The sequence below is a fragment of the Oryctolagus cuniculus genome, chromosome 1 (assembly GCF_051225735.1).
Source record: "Oryctolagus cuniculus isolate XC-2025 breed Fujian yellow rabbit chromosome 1, ASM5122573v1, whole genome shotgun sequence".
In the NCBI taxonomy this organism is placed as follows: domain Eukaryota; kingdom Metazoa; phylum Chordata; class Mammalia; order Lagomorpha; family Leporidae; genus Oryctolagus; species Oryctolagus cuniculus.
Genome location: NC_142867.1, coordinates 14,504,584 through 14,523,919, shown reverse-complemented (window position 1 = coordinate 14,523,919; position 19,336 = coordinate 14,504,584). Strand labels below are relative to the sequence as shown.

Here is a 19,336-nt window from a genome sequence, read left to right as displayed (position 1 = left end):
AGAAAGAAAGAAAGAAAGAAAGAAAGAAAGAAAGAAAGAAAGAAAGAAAGAAAGAAAGAAAGAAAGAAAGAAAGAAAGAAAGAAAGAAAGAAAGAAAGAAGGAAGGAAGGAAGGAAGGAAGGAAGGAAGGAAGGAAGGAAGGAAGGAAGGAAGGAAGGAAGGAAGGAAGGAAGGAAGGAAGGAAGGAAGGAAGGAAGGAAGGAAGGAAGGAAGGAAGGAAGGAAGGAAGGAAGGAAGGAAGGAAGAAAGAGACTTCAGGAGAGCTAAGTCCAAGTCCAGGCTTATCTCCTAGAGAGGGGGACCACGGGCCAAACACTTAACTGTTCTGAGCTGGGATCAGCCGAGTGGTCCCTGAAAAGCTCTTTCCTTATAAACTTGGGAGCACACTCTGCGTCCCACTGTTTTTCTCATGACGGTGATGATGGAGAAGGAAGTTCCGTGTCCTAGAGCTGAGAGCTGCATCTAAGCTTCCCCCAGCCTGCTCCCCACCAGCTTTGGGCTACAATGCCCAGCCCGGCCCACTAAGCGGACCAAGTGGTGAGAACCATCCTGACTTACGGGAACTCACACCAGCGATCAATCATCCTTAATTTGTAACTGGGCAGAGTCCTGGGCCAGCCAATGGCTAAGACTGGCCCCCCACACCCCACCCTCTCTGACCCTGTGGGACTCTCCACTCAGTCTGCAGGAAACTGCCCAGTGACCAGGAGTTCGGAGCAGGTTTGGTGCTGTGGGGTGAAGGGTCGGGTGCAGAAGGAAGCGATCCGGGCAGGGACTCCCCTCACCTCCTTCCTCCCCTCCCCCAGGCTTCCCGGGAGAGTTCTGCCTCCTCCTCGCGCCTCCTCAGCGCCTGCTCTTCCCTCAGGGCTCTGGTGCCCAGGCCCCTCTGGCCTCCCCTCCCCTCCGCCTCTGGCCTCTTTGTTTGGCGAAAGCAGGACCCCCCAGACTGAACAGATGGACGGAGACCCGGGCCTGGGGCGGGGGAGAGGAAGGGCCAGCCGGTGCCGGGAAGAGAAAGCGGTTTGGGGAAAACAAAACAGAGGGAGGAGCCAGGGAGAAGGTGGCCCCTGGAGGGAGGAGGCGGGAATTCGTAGAGAGGGGCCGGGGCCTGGAGCGCAATGGGGGCGGGCCCCGGGGTGGGGTGGAGGCCCCCCAGGCTCCCGGCTGGGGCTGGTTTGACGCTGGTGGCTCCGCAGGTCGCGGCTGACGTCGCAGCCCAGATGGCCTCCAGGCTGACCCCGCTGACCCTCCTGCTGCTGCTGCTGGCTGGGGTAAGTGGCCCCTCGGCGGCGGAGGGGGCGGGGCGCTGAGCATTAACCCTTCAGACCCCGAGGAAGGGGGTGGCTCCTCGGGAGCTCCAAGCAGCATCCCTGCCCGGCTTTGTCAGCGTGGAAAAAGCTCGGGGTTCCTACGTAGCCGGGTTTCAATCTCGGCAGTGTGGCCTTGGGCGAGTCACTTCTCCCAGCCTCCTGGTTTATAAAAATGGAGAAGAGACCCCACCCTGTCCACCAGCCTGTCTGTTAGGAGGACCACTGAGGACAAGGAAATGGGCAGCTTTTTGAGCTGGGGTTTGTGGTGGAAAACTAAGCTGTGCTGTGTAGGGTTCAGCAGCTGTCACACAGACTCCCCCAGGCTGGGGCCGGCCAGGCAGAAGTGGTTGTGAGCATCGCTGAGCCTGGGCAGGGGTCAGCAGCAATGTCCCAGTGGTCTGGGAGCTAGGGTAAGAGGTAAGCCCAGGAAGTGTGGGAACACAGGGGAATGGCGTGCCCGTGTCTGCTGCGTGTGTGTGTGTGTGTGTGTATGTGTGTGTGTGGTGTGGAAGCCGGCATCCCTGGTGCCTGTGAGAGTCAGCAGGTGAATGGAATCATGAACAAGGGATCTGGAGTCAGAAGCCTTGGTTTGACTTTCTGCTCCGGTGAGGCTGTGGCCTGCTTGTTATGATGTCCCTGCATTAGTGTCTCTACCTGTGAGTGAGGATATTCAGCCGGGCAACGTTGACACTGGGGGCTGAATAACTCACTGATGACAGCAGTCCTCTGCATTGTGGGATGCTTTGCTGTATCTGTGGCCGAGAGGCCAGCAGCATTTGTCCCCCTGCCTCCTGGTGACAACCAAAACTGCATCCAGACATTGCTACTTGGGTTTATACTATTCCCATCCCCCACACAACCTTCCCTCCCTTCCTCTCTTCCTTTGGAAATGCTGGTCCTTCCTAATATCCACCAGTGGGGTTGCAGCCTACCCATAATTTTTTTTTTAAAGATGTATGTATTTATGTTGAAAGAGTTACAGAGAGAGGGGGAAACACAGGGAGAGAGAGCAAGAGAGATCGTCCATCTGCTGATTCACTTCCCAGATGGCCACAATAGCCCGCACTGGGTCAAGATGCAGCCAGGAGCTTCATCCGGGTTTCCCATGTGGGTAGCAGGGGCCCAAAAACTTAGGCCATCTTTAGCTGCTTTTCTCACACCATTAGCAGGGAGCTGGATTGGAAGCAGAACAGCTGGGTCTCAAATTGGTGCCCACAGTGGATGGTGGCACTGCAGGCGGTGGCTTAACCTACTATGCCACAATGCTGGCCCCAAGGGTAGCCTTTGCAGCCAGGACATGAACCAGTGCCCATATGGGATGTTGGCGTACCAAGTAGTGGCTTAACCTGCTACACCACAGTGCCAGTCTCCAGAGTTCTTACTTTAAAAACTATTTGGGGGCCAGCACTGTGGCATAGTGGATAAGGCCACTGCCTGTGGTGCTGGCATCCCATATGGGCGCTGATTTGAGTCCTGGCTGCTCCTCTTCTAATCTAGCTGCTAATGGCCTGAGAAAGCAGTGGAAGATGGCTCAAATGTTTGGTCCCCCATGTGGGGGACCCAGAGGAAGCTCCTGGCTCCTGGCTTTGGCTCGAGCTCAGCTCTGGGCATTGCAGCCATTTGGGGAGTGAACCAACAGGTGGAAGATCTCTGTCTCTGCCTCTGCCTCTCCGTAACTCTGCCTCTCAAATAAATAAATAAGTCTTTAAAAGAAAAAAAACCGATTTGTATATATATTTGAAAGTCAGAGTTATACACAGAGAGGGAGAGATATTCCATCTGCTGGTTTGGTCCTGGCCAAAGCCAGGAACCCAGAACTCTGTGCGGGTCTCCCATGTGGGTGGCAGGAGCCTGGTTACTGGGATCATGTTCCACTGCTTTCCCAGGTGCATCACCAGGGAGCTAGATTAGAAGTGAAGCAACCGGGACTCAAACTAGCACTCATATGGGATGCTGACATTGTAGGAGGTGGCTTAACTTACTATATACCACAATGTCAATCCTGATAACAGAGTTGCTGACTACCCCTCATCATCTGCAAAGGCTACCCCTGGGGCCAGCATTGTGGCATAATAGGTCAAGCCACCACCTGCAATGCCACCATCCGCTGTGGGCACCAGTTTGAGACCCAGCTGTTTTGCTTCCAATCCTGCTCCCTGCTAATGCACCTGGGAAAGCAGTGGAAGATGGTCCAAGTGTTTGGACCCCTGCATCCATATGGAAGATCTAGAAGAAGCTCCAGGCTTCTGGCTTCAGCCTGGCATAGCCCTGGCCTTTGTGGACATCTGGGCAGTGAACCAGTGAATGGAAGATCTCCTTCCTCCCTATAACTCTACCTTTCAAATAAATAAAAATAAATCTTTTTAAAAAATCCTGTATATATTCCTACCCCGACACACACACACACATACACCATTACATTGTCCCCTCTCTGATAAAATTGTAGTGGTTGTCCCGGAACAGGCCCCTCACTCACCAGGCTAGCCTGGAAATTGCTGTCTCCTATATAACGTTTTACATATCTCTACCATCTCGTCCTGCTTTGAGTATTGGAGAGGACTATGCCTCCATGAGAAAATAAAACTGTTTCTTGAACCACAGGATGGAACCTTCTCAAATCCCGGTGCTAGCAGCCCCAGCCCCAGGGATCCAGAGAGCTTGCAAAAGAAAAGCACCGTGAACATCTGGGAGGAAGATAGCCCCACGAACCCATCCACTCAGCACATCATGGAGTCTTCTACTTGGCCAGTGACCAACTCAGCCACCGAAAGAGCAGAAGATACTACGAATGAACCGAGCGCTCAGCCCTTCAGCCAACACACCCAGCCAACCACCCTGCTCCCCACAGACTTTCTGACCGAGCCCACTGCTGATCCCTACTGCCCAGAGCCCGACACTTTCTGCTCTGACTCGGACTGTCAGCCCATAGCAGAAGGGTTGGGAAATGCTTTGGTTGATTTCTCCCTGAGGCTCTACCAAGCCTTCTCAGCCACAAAGAAGCCTGAAACCAACCTGGCCTTCTCCCCATTCAGCATTGCCAGCCTCCTAACTCAAGTCCTGCTTGGTAAGAGCCTGACTGAATTCTTTCCAGGTTGGATATTGGACCCTCCTATGAGTGTCACCACCCCAGAAACTGTTTACAAAGCTCTGTCTCCAGGAGGAAGCTACCAAAATGAGCTACACAGTGACAGAGACAGGGAGCGGGGGGTGGGGAGGAGATTGGTGATACATCTTTTCATTCTTGAACATTTCTTCATTCCACAATGGTTCAGTAGGCACTGTTGCTTATTGAGTCCTGTGGACTGTACAAGAGTATATAAAATAAGGTTCTAGCCATCAACCATGCTTCAGAGTAAGGCAACATGTGAGATGGAATCATCGGAGTTAGACCTAGAGTAGAATTGTGGTGACATTGCTTTCTAGTTGTCTGGCCTTGGGCAGATCACTTAACCTGTGGGGCCTCAGTCCTCATGTAAAACAGAGCCGGTACTATCTGCCTCAAAAGATTAAGAATCTGGTACCCTAGTGCCTGACTCTCTGGGAAGTCAAAAAAGTGTTAATCGCTCCGCCTTCCTGGGGATTACTGTCAAGTGGCATGGGGTAACTATCTTTGCAATAGCACACATTGCTAAAGGCAGTGGGAAGAAGGATCCCAGGAATGCTGCTAGGAACAATATAGTGGGCATAGGAGAATATTTCTCTGGAGTTCCAGAATGCTAACATCTCACCGGACGCCCATGGCACCCATAGTACCCTACTCCCCAGTCAGGACAACCACGTGATCTCCAGACATTACCAAGCATCCACTGGGAGGCACATTTCAGTCAACTGGTTTCAGTCAGTTTCTTTATTGCCCAAGAAATACAGTTCAAATCCTGCCTCCATCCTTCCCTTGTTAGCTCTGAGCCTTTACATTGCATAAATTCACTTAATCTCTTGAGCCTTAGATTCCTCCTCTGTAAAATGGAAAAGGAGGTTGTCCTTACAAGGACGATGAGAGATGATGGGAGAAGTACGTAGAATACTTGGAAGCAAGTAGGTGCTCCGTCAGTTTTAGCTGTGATTGTACACAAGACATGTACAGTAAGTATTTAACAGTGAATGCGTAACTAAAAAGGCATTAAACATTTCTCCTCTTACATGATTTCTTGCTCTAAATAGTAATCTAGTGTCCCTGTCTATATATAGAATGAAACTCTGTAAACCCAGACCAACTCAAAAGTAGTTCACGTGGGACAGGCAGTGGTTAGACCTGGCTTTGGAGGATGAGTAGGATGTAAATCAGTAGGGAAGCCAGGAAGGAGAGTATTCAAAACCCCCAAAGAGCCTGACTCTGGGATTATTTGTAATTCTTTGTCCCTATCTTTCTGACACATGTATTGTCTTCCAAAATAGCACTTCCAGCACTGAGATTCTGAGACCCCTTCCATGCAGGGACCCCTCCTGAATTCCAGCCTGGTTCCTCTACCCTGGTTCCAGATGGTGGGTCTCCCACTCCTGTGAGTGCCACTCATCTCTGCCCTCTGTCTTAGGGGCTGGGGGCAGCACCAGAAAAAACCTGGAGGATGTCCTCTCTTACCCCGAGGACACTCCCTGTGTATTCGAGGCCCTGAAGGCCATCACATCCAAAGGCGTCACCTCCGTCTCTCAGATCTTCCACAGTCCAGGTGAGTGCCCAGGGAGGGACAGTGAGGCAAAGGAAGGTCTGGAGAAGATTCTGAAGGGGGGCCAGCCCTGGGAAAAGAGACAGAGGGGATGTCGGGGCTGGGATATGGGGCATGGGATGCGGACAGGTAAGAAGGCTCTGGCAAGCCTTTCTGGTAGCAACAGGAGCTGGAGTATCCTCATGGTGAGACCTTGGGCAAGTCATGTGCATTCATCAACTCCTTTTATTTTTTATTTGAAATGCAAAATTTTAAAATGATTTTTAATTAATTAATTAATTTGAAAGGCAGAGAGACAAAGATGGAGAGACACATCTTCCATCTGCTGGTTCATTCCTTGAATATCTTTAACAGCCAGGGATGGATCAGGCCAAAGCCGGGAACCAGAACTCAATCTGAGTACCCCATGAGGGTAGCAGGGACCCCAGTACTTGAGCCATCGCCTGCTGCCTCCTGGGGTGTGCATCAGCAGGAAGCTGGAATTGGGAGCAGAGCCAGGACCCGAAACCCAGGCACTCTAACGGGATGAGGGCATCCTAAGCTGTGCTCCAGTTCCTTTTAGAATAAGAACGTCCTCATGTATTTAATAGGTAAGGCCAACCGGGTGGGCTAGACAACTAAGGACATAAAATAGGCAAGCAACTTTTTAGGCTCAGGGAGTCTTGGACTCTCATTGTTTGTACTTTTATGTTATATGAATTTGTTGTCATTTACACAAGTTCTATTATTAAGTGGGTAATCCTAGCAATAAAGAGTAATTATAATGGATAATAATAGTCATAAACTTCCAAGATGATCTAATGCAGCTGTACTCGAACTTTGCTCTCCAGAGCAGTAGGGTCCTGCAAAGCTGCTTCAGGAGCTACGGGTGGGGTCTGGGGGGGTCACCACTTCCTGTGTGAAGGAGACAAACTGGAGCCCTGTTACACGGGGGGCTTCAGACAGACTTTGAAACACGTAATTCGGCTGCTTTAAGTAGTTAGATCTCGTCCAATCCCCCCCTACTTTTTGAAAAAAGCAAAACCTTTTTTTTTACAAAAGCCATACTCATTCATTCTAGAAAATAGAGAAAAGCAAAGAAAACAAAGAGAAAACTCACCTAGCAAAGCATCCTCTTTCAAAATATGGCTTAATAATGTCAAGAAATATTGCATTTAATTATTTGTTATAGATCAGTTTTGTCCTGTGTCTTGCTAGGTTGTTGGAAATTCAGCATTCAACATTTTTTAAAAAGCTTTATTTATTTGAGAGGCAGAGTTACAGAGAGAGAGAGAGAGAGAGAGAGAGAGAGAGAGAAAGAGAGATCAAGCTTCCATCTGCTTTCATTCTCCAAATGCCTGCAACAGCCAGGACTGGACCAGGCCGAAGCCAGGAGCCTGGAACTCTATCCGAGTCTCCCACATGGGTGCAAGGTCCTAGGTACTTGGGTCATGTTCCACTGCTTTCCCAGTCCATCAGCAAGGAGCTGGATCAGAGGCAGAGCAGCCAGAGCTCAAACCACTGGGATGCCAGTGTTGCGGGCAGCAGCTTAACCTGCTGTGCCACAATGCCAGTCCTGAAGTTATCTTTCCATTCCATTTTCCCATGAGCGTTATGAAGTATCCTTGGATAAGAAGAGTGGGCTGGACACCTGCTCCAACATTCTGGAATCCCTGGAATGAACAGAAGGAGCCCTGGAGGAATGTTCACTCTGCATGCTCACTCTGAGAAGGGGAGGGGGTACTTTAGGGAACTCATGCCTCCCTCTCTTGACCCCCCGCCCAGACCTAGCCATAAAGGAGACCTATGTGAATGCCTCTCAGAGCCTGTATGGCAGCAGCCCCCAAGTGCTGAGTAATGATAGCGATGTCAACTTGAAGCTCATCAATGCCTGGGTGGCTGAGAACACCAACCACAAGATCAGCCAACTGCTGGACAGCCTGCCCGCTGACGCCAGCCTTGTTCTTCTCAACGCTGTGTACCTGAGTGGTAAGAGGCCCTCGGCCAGATGATCTTCCTCTTCGGGGTCCTTCTCCCCCTCTGGCTTCAAAGTTTTCCCAACCCCAAGCTCCACAACCAAATCCCAAAGCACCCATCCCTCTCTTTGCTAACAGGACAGTCCGCTCCTCTTCGTCCTTTCCCTACCTGCGTTACAGTACTCTCTCTTCCTTCCAGCCAAATGGAAGAAACCCTTTGATAATAAAAAAAAGATGGAGCCCTTCCACCTCAAAAACTCTGTGATAAAAGTGCCCATGATGAGTAGCAAGAAGTATCCTGTGGCCCATTTCACTGACTCAATTCTGAAAGCCAGGGTAAGTTCTTAATCTTTCTCCATTCCTGTCTCACCCACCTGAGTGTCCAGTGTTCTGCCATGGCCCCCTCATTTTGGTGTATATCCTTTAATGTTCATCGTTTCTGCTCCTTCCAACAGTAGTTCCGCCCTATATCCTCTCCTTTTCTCCCCTCTGACCTTGGCCAAGGCAAGCATTGTATATTCTTGGCTGGATGCTAACGTTTCTTCACTCATCTCTGCTGGATTGAATGGCACAAAGTGAGTTATGTTTCTATTCTATGCATCTGTTTCTCTCCAGTCAATCCTCCAGGAGACCGTGTGTTTGTGTCCGTGTGCAGTATTCATGTGTACAAGTACATCTGGATGGGAGCGTGGATGTGCACCTGTGTTAAATGGTTTAAGTTCCATAGCAGGAACGGAGCAGAATTTCAATGGGTAGAGAGGGAAGGAAGACAGAATAAGGAACCCAGAGGATTCTGCTTTGTAAAGTACCTCCTGCCCTGTGACCACCTGCTCAGACAGCAGGACACAGACCTATGAGGTAGATAATGGGAAACACTGGTCTGAGAAGTAGATCTGTTCTGGAACACACCAGGCTTTGTTTCCACCTTGGGAGTTTTCCTTACCTTTTCCCTCTGTGTGGATCTTCCTTCACTGCGGTCTTCACATAGCTTGTGTCTTCTGGTCATGTCAGTGTCAGCTCCAGGGTCACCTTGAGGAACCAGCGTTACGGTGCAGCAGGTTGAGCTGCAATTTGCAAAGCCAGCATCACATATCAGAGTGCCAGTTCGAGTCCTGGCTGCTCCACTTCCAATCCAGCTCCCTGCTAATGGGCCTGGGAGAGCAGCAGATAATGGCCCAAGTGCCTAGGTCCCTGTCACCCATGTGGGAGACCCAGATGAAGTTCCTGGCTTCTGGCATTAGCTATTTGGGGGAGTGAACCAGCATATGGGAGATCTCTCTCTCTCTCTCTCTCTCTCTCTCTCTCTCATTCTCCTTCTCTCTGATGCTCTGTCTTTCAAACAAACAAATGAATACTTTTTTTAAAAAGGTCACCTTGATGGAGAGGCTTTTTCCCGCTTGCAGCAGCCTCCTCTTCACCCTGTAATGTCACCTGTTTTATTATATTCACAGTACTCATCCCTGTCTGAAATTGTTTGCTTATTTGATTATAATGTTGTCCATCTCCGAGATGTGACCTCTTTACTTGGGTACAGGAGCCTCACTTCTTTCTTTTCTGTATCTACAGTGCCTAGAGCAATGCCACATATAACAGGGGCTCACTCAGTATTTGCTGAATAAATGAATAAATAGAGTAGAGGTTGCTGGGGCAGGCATTGATGGGCCGCAGTTAAGACACTGAGACACCCACATCCTGGGAGAATGAACCCAGTGTGTCTGGGTTCGAGTCCTGACTGCTCCCAGTGCCAGTTTCTGCTAATGTGCACCCTGGGAGGCCCCAGGTGAGAGCCTAAGTAGCTGACTCCCTGCCACCTTCGTGGGAGACCTGGATTGAATTCCTGGTTCTCAGCTCTGCTTCTACCCTCCTGTCTGTTGCAGCATTTGGGGAGTGAACCAGTGGACAAGAGATAACTCTTCTTTCTTTCTCTCTCTCTCTCTCTCCTCTACCTCTCAAATAACTTTTTTAAATTTAGAAAACAAAATAGAAAGTGCTGAATGGAGCTACTCGGTCAGAGCCAGAGGCCAGGAAGACTTTACAGAAGTTACTTTTGATGGTTCCCCATCCATTTCTTTACCCATTCACACACTTACTCACCCAGCCATCTATCCCTGTCCAGTGTGTTTGAGCACAAATGACCTATTTAACAGAACCAGAACAGCGTGTCTCAGGCACACAAGAGTGAGTGTGTGTTGGCATGTCCCTGGCATCACTGTGGCTCAGAGTGCGCTGGGTCCCCACCCCACCCCCGTGTCCGTGAGTTCCACATCCACAGATACTACCAACTGAGGGTCAAAAACATTCTGGGGAAAAATAAATTGCATCTGGATAAGCTTTCTTTCCCTTTTCATTAGTCCCTCAACAATACAGTATACAACTGTTTACATAGAATTTACATTCGGTATTACAAACAATCTAGAGATGATTTTAAGTATATAGGAGGAGGTACATAGCTTACATACAAATACCACACTGTTTTATATGAGGCACTTGAACATCTATGGATTTTAGTACCTGAGAGGCCGTGGAACCAGTCCCCCATGGACACTGAGAGAGGACTGTGGGGGAGGTGTCCATACAATGTTTTCTCAGTGCCAAAGGAGGAGTAGTTTTGAGCACAAAAACCAGTTCTTAGTTCCTTGAGTTTTAAACAGATGTTTATAAACATCATTCATTGAAAAATCGAAGTTTTACTTGTGCCTTTTAATTTTCAGCTGAATTTGCTACATTATTTATAATAGAGCAGTTTTTTAGGAAAAAAAACATTTCATTTGTCCACTAATTAAGCCTTATTGAACAGATTAAACTCCTTTGTTCTATTTACAAACATAGTTAATTAATAGTCCCATAAACATTTCAGGCTCCCTTTATACATTAATAGACTTGATATTCTTTTTTTTTTTTTTTTTGTAAGCTTTATTTATTTGGAAGGCAGAGTGCCGCAGAGAGAGGGATCTTCCATTTGCTAGTTCACTCCCCAAATGGCCACAACAGCCAGGTCAGAGCCAGGCCAAAACCAGGAGCTAAGAACTCCATGCTGGTCTCCCACATGGGTGCAGGGGCCCATGCACTTGGACTATCTTCTGCTGCTTTCCCAGGTTCATTAGCAGGAAGCTGGATCAGAGGTGGTCTTGAACCAGCACTCAGCTATGGGATGCCAGCATCACAAGTAGTGTCTTAACCTGCTGCACCACAGCGCCAGCCCCCTCACTGTTCTTTTCAAACATGTCAAATCCCTGACCAAGCAGAATTATTGTTCCGCTTGGCCATATCATCCCAGCACCCAAAAGCCACTTATGGACTGAAAATTAGATGTTATAGTCTTTATGCACCACTCATAAGAGAGAACAGGAACAGAGCTCAGAGCTCAAATCACCTGCAAATGTTACATTGCCAGTGGGTGGAAACGTGGAGGTGTGATTAGACACGAGTGCCCACTGCTCTTCCTTCCACCAGTAGAGACAGACTAGCACTATTCAGTTAGACCAGCTGGCAAAGCTGGGACGCCTAGTTCTGGCTGCTGCAGGCATCAGGCCTGTCTTGGGACATCAAGAATGTGAGCCAGGGACTGGCACTGTAGTGCAGTGGGTTAAAGCCCCAGCCTGCAGCACCAGCATCCCATATGCATGCCGGTTCAAGTCCCGGCTACTCCACTTCCAATCTAGCTCCCTGCTAATGCACCTGGGAAGGCAGCAGAGGATGGCTGAAATCCTTGGGCTCCTGCACCCACGTGGGAGACCCGGAAGAAGTTCTTGACTCCTGGCTTCAGATCAGCTCAGCTCTGGCTGTTGAGGCCATTTGGGAAGTGAACCAGTAGATGGAAGAACTTTCTCTCTCTCTCCCCCTCTCCCTCTCCCTCTCCCTGTAACTCTTTCAAATAAATCTTAAAGAAAAAAACAGAGCTGGGGTAGCCAGAGTGACAGGTGCCCCTCTCGTTCTCCAGGTGGGGCAGCTGCAGCTCTCTCACAACCTGAGCTTTGTGATCCTGATGCCCCAGAGCCTGAAGCACCCCCTGGAGGACATAGAGAAGGCTCTCAGCCCTGCTGTCCTCAAGGCCGTCATGAAGAAGCTGGAGTTGTCCAAGTTCCAGCCGACTTTCCTGATGATGCCCCGGATCAAAGTGAAGAGCAACCAGGACATGCTGTCAATCATGGAGAAACTAGGTGAGCCCTGCAAGTTCAGGTCACTCCCAGGCCATCTGAGGAAAGGAAGGGAGGGGTCCCTAAAATGCAAACATTTGCAAGCCGTGGTCTCAGGTTGTACCTCAAGCCTGTGAGTAAAGGGATAGGTGCTGTTATCCCATTGCATCATCAAGGAAGTGGCAACTGTATGCAACTTACCCAAACTTGTGTGACTTAACCCTTGAGCTAGTTAAAGGCAAATCAGCACGCCAGGCCAGGTCGCCCGTTCTCATCTGTTCTAGTATGGTTCATTATCACGTAGACAGTGGAACAAGTGACCAAGGTGGGCTGTCTATGCTCCTTCCCAGAGACATTCATAACAGGCAGCCACCCCATGGAATACACAAGAAGTGATTGGCTATAAGGGCTCTCCCCTTATACAGAAACTGCCTGTCCTAACCTTGGCTTCCTGTCCAGACCTGTTGGCTGGTTTCCTGTTCCAGCCCTTGACCGCCTAACACATGATCTCATTTCCGTGTGTATTGCATCTGCATAGCAAAAACACTTTCTCTGTGCTCTCAGAGTACAGCACTTCTGGTCACCCACCACAGCGAGGGTGGTGCTGTCCCCGGACCATGCAGTTTTCCAATTGTCTGCAGACACAAACTGGATGACCTGCAGTTTGATTCATGTCTGACGCTGTCTACCTGGAGATAGCATCAGATGCCACCTCAGGGGCTCAGCCCCACAAGACTGCTCCCGCTTCAGACACCAGTCACAAGACGGTTGCCACCTGGGCTTCTATAAATCAGAGGTTCTCACGGCCCCTCCTAGGGTTCGTTCTTTGCTAGAACGGCTGACAAAATGCAGGGAAACCCTTGAAGTCACTGGCTTACCGTATAATAAAGGATATGGTGAGGGCCACAGGTGGGACAGCCGGAAGACAAGGTACATGGAGTCTGGAGAGGTCCTGAGCACAGGAGCTCCCGTTCTGTGCTGTCGGGGCACCACGTCCTGGTGTGTGGATGTTTCGTTCAACCTGGAAGTTCTTAGAACCGCACACTTTTGAAATTATGCTTAAATATTGATATATTTTATTTGAGAGGCAGAGAAACAGGCAGATAGATAGAGCTCCCGTCTCCTGATCGACTTTCCAAGTATCTGCAATGTCTGGGGCTGGGCTGGGCCAAAGTCAAGATCCTGGAACCCACCCCAGGTCTCCCATGAGGGTGGCATTAACCCAACTACTTGCCTTTCAAGACCTGCATTAACAGGAAGCTGGCTGGAGCCGGAGCCAGAGCTGGAGCCGGAGCCGGAGCCGGAGCCGGAGCCAGGCGTTGAACCCAGGCATTGCTGACACAGGATCCGGGCGTCTTAGCCAGCATCCCAACTCCTGGGCTAAACGTCTGCCCTGTGCTTTTGAGGTTGTTATGGAGGCTTCATCCTGTATGCGTGATTATTAACTCAGTCTCCGGCTCCTCCTCTCCCAGAGCATGAGGAACAGAGCTGGAAGTTCCAGCCTTCTAATCACAGCTTGGTCTTGGTAGTGAGCAGCTCCCACCAGGAGTCTACCGAGAGTTACCCCTTTGGAACAGAAGGCGCTGCTATGACCAAGGAAATGCCATGGGATTTCGGAGCTCTGTGTCAGGAGCCAGGGTTGATGACCAAACATTAGAACCAAGAATGCTCTTAGCACCCCTACTGCTAAGGAAGTTCAAGGGTTTTAGGAGCTGTTTTTCAGGAACTGGGGCAAAGACCAATATATACAAGGTTACTTTTCAAATTGTGTGAAAAAATGGAATTAAAAATACGTTGAAGGGTGCCAGAGCTGTGGTGCAGTGGGTAAAGATGCTGCCAGCATCCCATATGGGCACCAGTTCAAGTCCTGGCTGCTCCACTTCCAATCCAGCTACCTGCTGATGCACTTGAGAAAGCAGTGGAAGATGGCCTGCACCTACACAGGAGACCAGGAAGAAGCTCCTGGCTCTTGGCTTCTTGCTTCAGCCTGGCCCAGACATGGTTGTTGGAGTCATTTGGGGAGTGAACCAGTGGGTGGAAGATCTCTCTCTCTCTCTCTCTCTCTCTCTCTCTCTTCCTCTCTCGCCCTCTCTCCCTCTGGAACTCTGCTTTTCAAATAAATAAATCTTTTTAAAAATTAGTTTAGGGGTGGGTGTTGTAGCACAGCTACTACTTCGGATGCCCACATTCCATATCCATGTGCCTGGATTCAAGTTCTGTATATGCTTCTGATCCAGCTTCCTGCTAATGCACACCCAGGGAGGCAGCAGGTGCTGGCTCAAGTACTCGAGTCCCTGCCACCCACATTGGAGACCCAGATGAGTTCCTAGTTTTTAGCTTCAGCCTGGGCCCAGCCCTGGCTGTTATAGGCATTGAAAAAAATGAACCAGTGGTTGGAAGAGACCTCTCTCTCTCTCTCTTTCTTTTGCTTTCTCTTTCAAATATATAAAACTTTTTTAAAAAAATATTTATTTATTTATTTGAAATTCAGAGTTACACAGAGAGAGGAGAGGCGGAGAGAGAGAGAGAAAGAGAGAGAGAGAGAGAGGTCTTCCATCTGCTGGCTCACTCCCCAATTGGCCACAATGGCCGGAGCTGCACCAATCCAAAGCCAGCAGCCAGGAGCTTCTTCTGGGTCTCCCACATGGGTGCAGGGGCCCAAGAACTTGGACCATCTTCTACTGCTTTCCCAGGCCTTAACAGAGAGCTGGATGGAGCATCCGGGACTCAAACCAGCACCCACATGGGATGCCAGCACTGCAGGTGGCAGTTTTACCTGCTGCACCACAGTACCAGCCCCCAAAATATATAAAATTTTTAAAGGATAAAATTAATTGAAAATAATTTTAAAGGTTAGTGTGCTGCAAAAAAATTTTTTTAAGATTTATTTTATTTATGTGAAAGGCAGAGTTACAGAAGAAGGAGGAGAGAGAAAGGTCTTCCATCTGGTTCACTCCTCAAATGGCCTCAATGGCTGGAGCTGGGTCAGGCTGAAGCCAGGAGCCAGGAGCTTCTTCCTGGTCTTCCACATGGATGGCAGGGGCCCAAGCACTTGGGTCATCTTCTGCTGCTTTCCCAGGTGCATTAGCAGGAAGCTGGATAGCAAGTAGAGCAGCCAAGACTCAATCCAGCACCCATGTGGGATGTTGGCACTGCAGGAGGTGACTTAACCCACTGTGCCACAGTGTTACCCCCCTCAAATTTTTTTAAATCCATGCATAGGTTTTTTTCATAACACCCATTTTCCGTGAACATTTTGAAACATGTCGTATGTGTTTCTTAGTACTTCATAGCATCACAGCATTGCATATGATCTCATAATACATGACCTGTCTCTGATATATGACCTGTCTTCCAAGGTCGCTGGAGACAAGGTAGCAAAGACATCACTTTCCAGAGCTTGTTTGGGGTGGGAGGCAAGGCCTCTCCCCTCTTGAAAGACAGAGCAGTGGTCGGGTCCCACCGGTAGAGAATGCCCGGAATTGGGGCAGAAGGCACAATCCATGATCTGACAAGCAAGAGAGAGGGCAAAACGGAGCGCTGGGACCTAGGACGAATGCAGATCGGTCAGGGCAAAGGTCTCGGTCAGCTGAGAGCTGGGCGCTGGTCTCTGACTTTGTTCTCCGCTTTTCCCTAGAGTTCTTTGACTTTAGTTACGACCTCAACCTGTGTAAGCTGACGGATGACCCGGATCTTCTGGTGTCCACCATGCAGCACCAGACCGTGCTGGAGCTGACGGAGACTGGTGTGGAGGCGGCTGCCGCCACGGGCGTCTCTGTGGCCCGCAGCTTGCTCATCTTCGAGGTGCAGCAGCCCTTCCTCTTCCTGCTCTGGGACCAACAGCACAAGGTCCCTGTCTTCATGGGGCGAGTGTACGATCCCAGGGACTGAGACCTGCAAGGGGCCAGGGCAGGGCAAGCCCTGCGCCCAAGCCTCAGCGCTCCCAGGTGCAGCCCTGCCGCTGCCCGCCTCGACCTAGTTTGCCAGCCACTGCACACACAAAGGGCTGGCAAAGGGAGCTGCTCCCATCAGCCCTTCCTTGAGGCCCTGTCATGCTCACCAAAGCACTTTCTGCAGCTTTCTCTTGTTCAAGTTGACCACACTCTACAAATAAAACTCAGCTGACCATGACTTCCTTTCTCATTTGCCTTTGGATATGGCTGCTTCGATTCCAGAGGACAAGAGCTGCCATGGCATCCGTGTCAGCCAACCATCGCTGTGTAATGAGTCACTCTAAATTTAGTGGCTTAAAACTGCATTATTGTTAAGATTTTATTTATTTATTTGAGAGAGAGAGTTACAGAGCCCCCAGAGCGAGGACTGGACAAAGAGAGATCTTCCACCCGCTGGCTCACTCCCCAAATGACTGCAATGGCCGGAGCTGCGCCGATCTGAAGCCAGGAGCCAGGAGCTTCTTCTGGGTCTCCCACTTGAGTGCAGGGGCCCAAGCACTTGGACCATCTTCCGCTGTTTCCCAAATGCATTAGCAGAGAGCTGGATTGAAAGAGGAGCGGCTGGAACATGAACTGGCACCCATATGGAATGCTGGTGCCGCAGGTAGAGACTTAGCCTACTCCACTATAGTGCCAGCCCCAACATCTGTTAATTATTTCACCTAAGTCTCAGGGTTGTGGTCTTGCTGATCAGACTTGGGTTGGGCTGGGCTTCCCTGGGCTGATTCATGCATCTGTCCCAGTAGGTAGGTTGATTGGGAGATAACTAGTTTATTTATTTATTTATTTTATTTGAAAATCAGAGAGAGAGATCTTCCATCCGTTAGTTCACTCTACAAATGGCCATAACAGTCAGGGCTGGACCAGGCTAAAGCCAGGAGCTTCTTCTACATCTCCCACATGGGTGCAGGGGCCCAAGCACTTGAACCATCCACAGTTGCTTTCCCAGGTGCATTAGAAGGGAGTTGAATCAGAAATGGAGGAGCCAGTGCTTTGGCATAGAGGGTAAAGCCGCTGCCTGCAATGCCAGCATCCCATATGGGCACCGGTTCAAGCCATGTCTGCTCCACTTCCAATCCAGTTCTCTGCTATGGCCTGGAAAATCAGTGGAAGATGGCCCAAGTGCTTAGGCCCCTGCACCTGTGTGGGAAACCTGGAGGAAGCTCCTGGCTCCTGGCTTCGGATCAGTGCAGCTCCGGCCGTTGCGGCCATGTGGGGAGTGAAACAGCAGATGGAAGACCTCTCTCTCTCTCCTTCTGCCTCTCTGTGCCTCTGCCTTGCAAATAAATAAATCTTAAAAAATAAAAAGAGAAGAAGTAGAGCAGCCAGGATTCAAAGTGGTACCCATGTGGGATGCTGGCACTGCAGACAGCAGCTTAACCCACTGCACCACAGCACTGGCCCTGATAACTGGTTTGTAATGGCTTCTGTGGGGACACCATAGCTCTACTCCACATCCTTCCGGCAGGCTAGCTTGCAATGATAAATTCCAAGATAGAAGTCAGAAATGGGCAATGTTTTTCACACCTCTTCTGCTTCTCCACCTAAATAACTGCTCTGGATCCCCTGGACTGGTCATCCTCGCCCCTCGCCCAGCTCGCTGACCCACACTTCAGCCCCAAACAGCCCAGAGGTCTGTTTATCCCCCGTGGCTACACGTGGACATTCAGGCATCAGTCCACAAACACTCATCCAGCCCCTGCCTGACATGAGACAGATTTGATTTCCAAGTCGGCTCTCTGCTCAGGTCCAGCTGGTCCTGCCTGAGAGCTTTCTGTAGGGTCTGTTTTCTGTAAGGCCACCAAAGCCAGCAGGATCTGTGCTCTCACCATAGCTGCCCCACATTCTGGAAACCTCTGCTGCCTGCAAAATCCGGCTTCCCCATCGCTCTCTCAGATTGCCCTGATGAGAAGGAGAAACTGAGGCACCGAGGGCAGGGTGGTAACGGGCATCGAGCTGGGTGCTGCATCCAGGCTTGCCGCCGTCAGCCCTTTGGGAGGGTCACCTTCTTGGTGGCTCTGGCTGGATGCCGGCTGTGAGGGGATCCACGCTTCCGGTAAACCACGGCACAGCAGGCACAGTGTGGATTCTGATGACCGTGCAGGATCTTTCTCCGAAGCCTCAACTTTGGTCTCCAAGTCATGCATGTTCTAGCTGGAGTCAAGGTCCTGAGGGAGGAAGAAAAACATGTGGAGGGCGTGCATGGCTCACCCGTTGCCCTGCCATTCGCCTACTGCTGCCTGCTCCTGGCTCTCCCACTCTGCACGTCCTCCCTGCCCCCACCCCCCGCTGTGTGCACTGTTAGTCCAAGGCCTTCCCTGTAGCTCATCTCCCAGCCGCGGCTGAAAAGCAAACAAGAGACACATCCGGTAGAGACTTGGCAGCTCTGAGGCCAAATTCAGGAGGAATTCCTCCTCCTTGGAGATCGCTCTGTCATGAAAATGGTGCGCAGGACCAACCTGCACAGGAGCGAGTCAGGAAGTGGGAAGTGACTCTCTTCTGGCCTGTGGTGGGCGCAGTACCTGGCAAATCTTTTTGCCCTCATCAACGATGCTGAGAGCCGGGTAATATTATTCCTGATTACGAAACAGGGCACAAACTCAGAGAGGTTAAGTAACTATCCAAAGGTCATACAGCTGCGAATGGATCCCACGTTGTCTGAAATTCAGATGTAGCCAGTGACTTGGGCAAGGCCTGTTTCCTTTCTGCCCAAACTAAACTGTAACTCGTATCTGTGACTTCTTATACCACATTCCATATGCTCCCACCTAACCTATCAGAGTGTCTTACGCTTGAAAAAAAAGCCACTGAACAAATGAATAATTGGATGAACGAATCATCATCCAGTTAGAAGGAAAAAGACATTCCTTCTCATCTAGGAGCACCTGAAAGTGAGGAGAACGTGAACATTTTCTGCTCTGACGTTGTTCATTTCTTAAAAAAGATTATGTATTTGAAAGGCAGAGTTCTAAGAGAGGGAGACAGAAACAGAGATTATCGTCCATCTGCTGGTTTACTCCCAAAGTGGCCACAACGGCTGGGGCTGGGTAAGAGAAGCTGGGAGGAATATAACATCCCTGTGCCTCGTTCTGAAGGCCAAGGCAACCAGCTCAGACCCGACCAGCTCAGTCACGGAGTAAGGAAAGAGTTCTTTCTCCTAAAGAAAAGACCTGCACAGCCACTCTGCAAAGTGCACAGACACAGGAAGCATGAATAATTCTGGTCACTTTCCAGGATACCATAGGTGATCTTCTATATCTCTAGAGGAGCCATTAGTGATGTTACCCAGCAACCTGCTGGTCTGAGTTTTTCCCCAAA

General features: G+C 50.0%; 1 protein-coding gene and 1 long non-coding RNA gene across 3 annotated transcripts; one reads left to right on the top strand and one right to left on the bottom strand.

Moving 5' to 3' along the window:
- Positions 1–248: 248 nt before the first annotated feature.
- Positions 249–16,196, top strand: SERPING1 (serpin family G member 1). 2 transcript variants are annotated; one of them, XM_089308979.1, is made up of 8 exons: positions 249–537; positions 1,197–1,271; positions 3,912–4,374; positions 5,843–5,977; positions 7,739–7,942; positions 8,129–8,265; positions 11,870–12,089; positions 15,703–16,196. In XM_089308979.1, the coding sequence occupies exons 2-8, from the start codon at positions 1,221–1,223 to the stop codon at positions 15,954–15,956; spliced, it is 1,464 nt and encodes a 487-aa protein (XP_089165105.1). In that variant the 5' UTR covers positions 249–537; positions 1,197–1,220; the 3' UTR covers positions 15,957–16,196. The 2 variants fall into 2 exon arrangements, with proteins under 2 accessions (XP_089165105.1, XP_051710105.2); XM_051854145.3 differs by lacking the exon at positions 249–537 and adding an exon at positions 680–720.
- Positions 16,197–16,513: 317 nt separating this feature from the next.
- On the bottom strand, positions 16,514–17,974 carry LOC149128306 (uncharacterized). The gene is made up of 2 exons (XR_016217031.1): positions 17,848–17,974; positions 16,514–16,559 (listed from the first exon to the last, which is right to left on the bottom strand). It is a non-coding gene; the product is annotated as an uncharacterized LOC149128306 (long non-coding RNA).
- Between the last annotated feature and the right edge of the window lie 1,362 nt (positions 17,975–19,336).

Coding starts and splice junctions, on each gene's coding strand:
- SERPING1 (XM_089308979.1), top strand. CDS start 1,221: ATGGCCTCCAGGCTGACCCCGCTGACCCTCCTGCTGCTGCTGCTGGCT. Junction 5,978..7,738: donor TCAGATCTTCCACAGTCCAG/GTGAGTGCCCAG, acceptor CCCCCCGCCCAG/ACCTAGCCATAAAGGAGACC. Junction 12,090..15,702: donor GTCAATCATGGAGAAACTAG/GTGAGCCCTGCA, acceptor GCTTTTCCCTAG/AGTTCTTTGACTTTAGTTAC.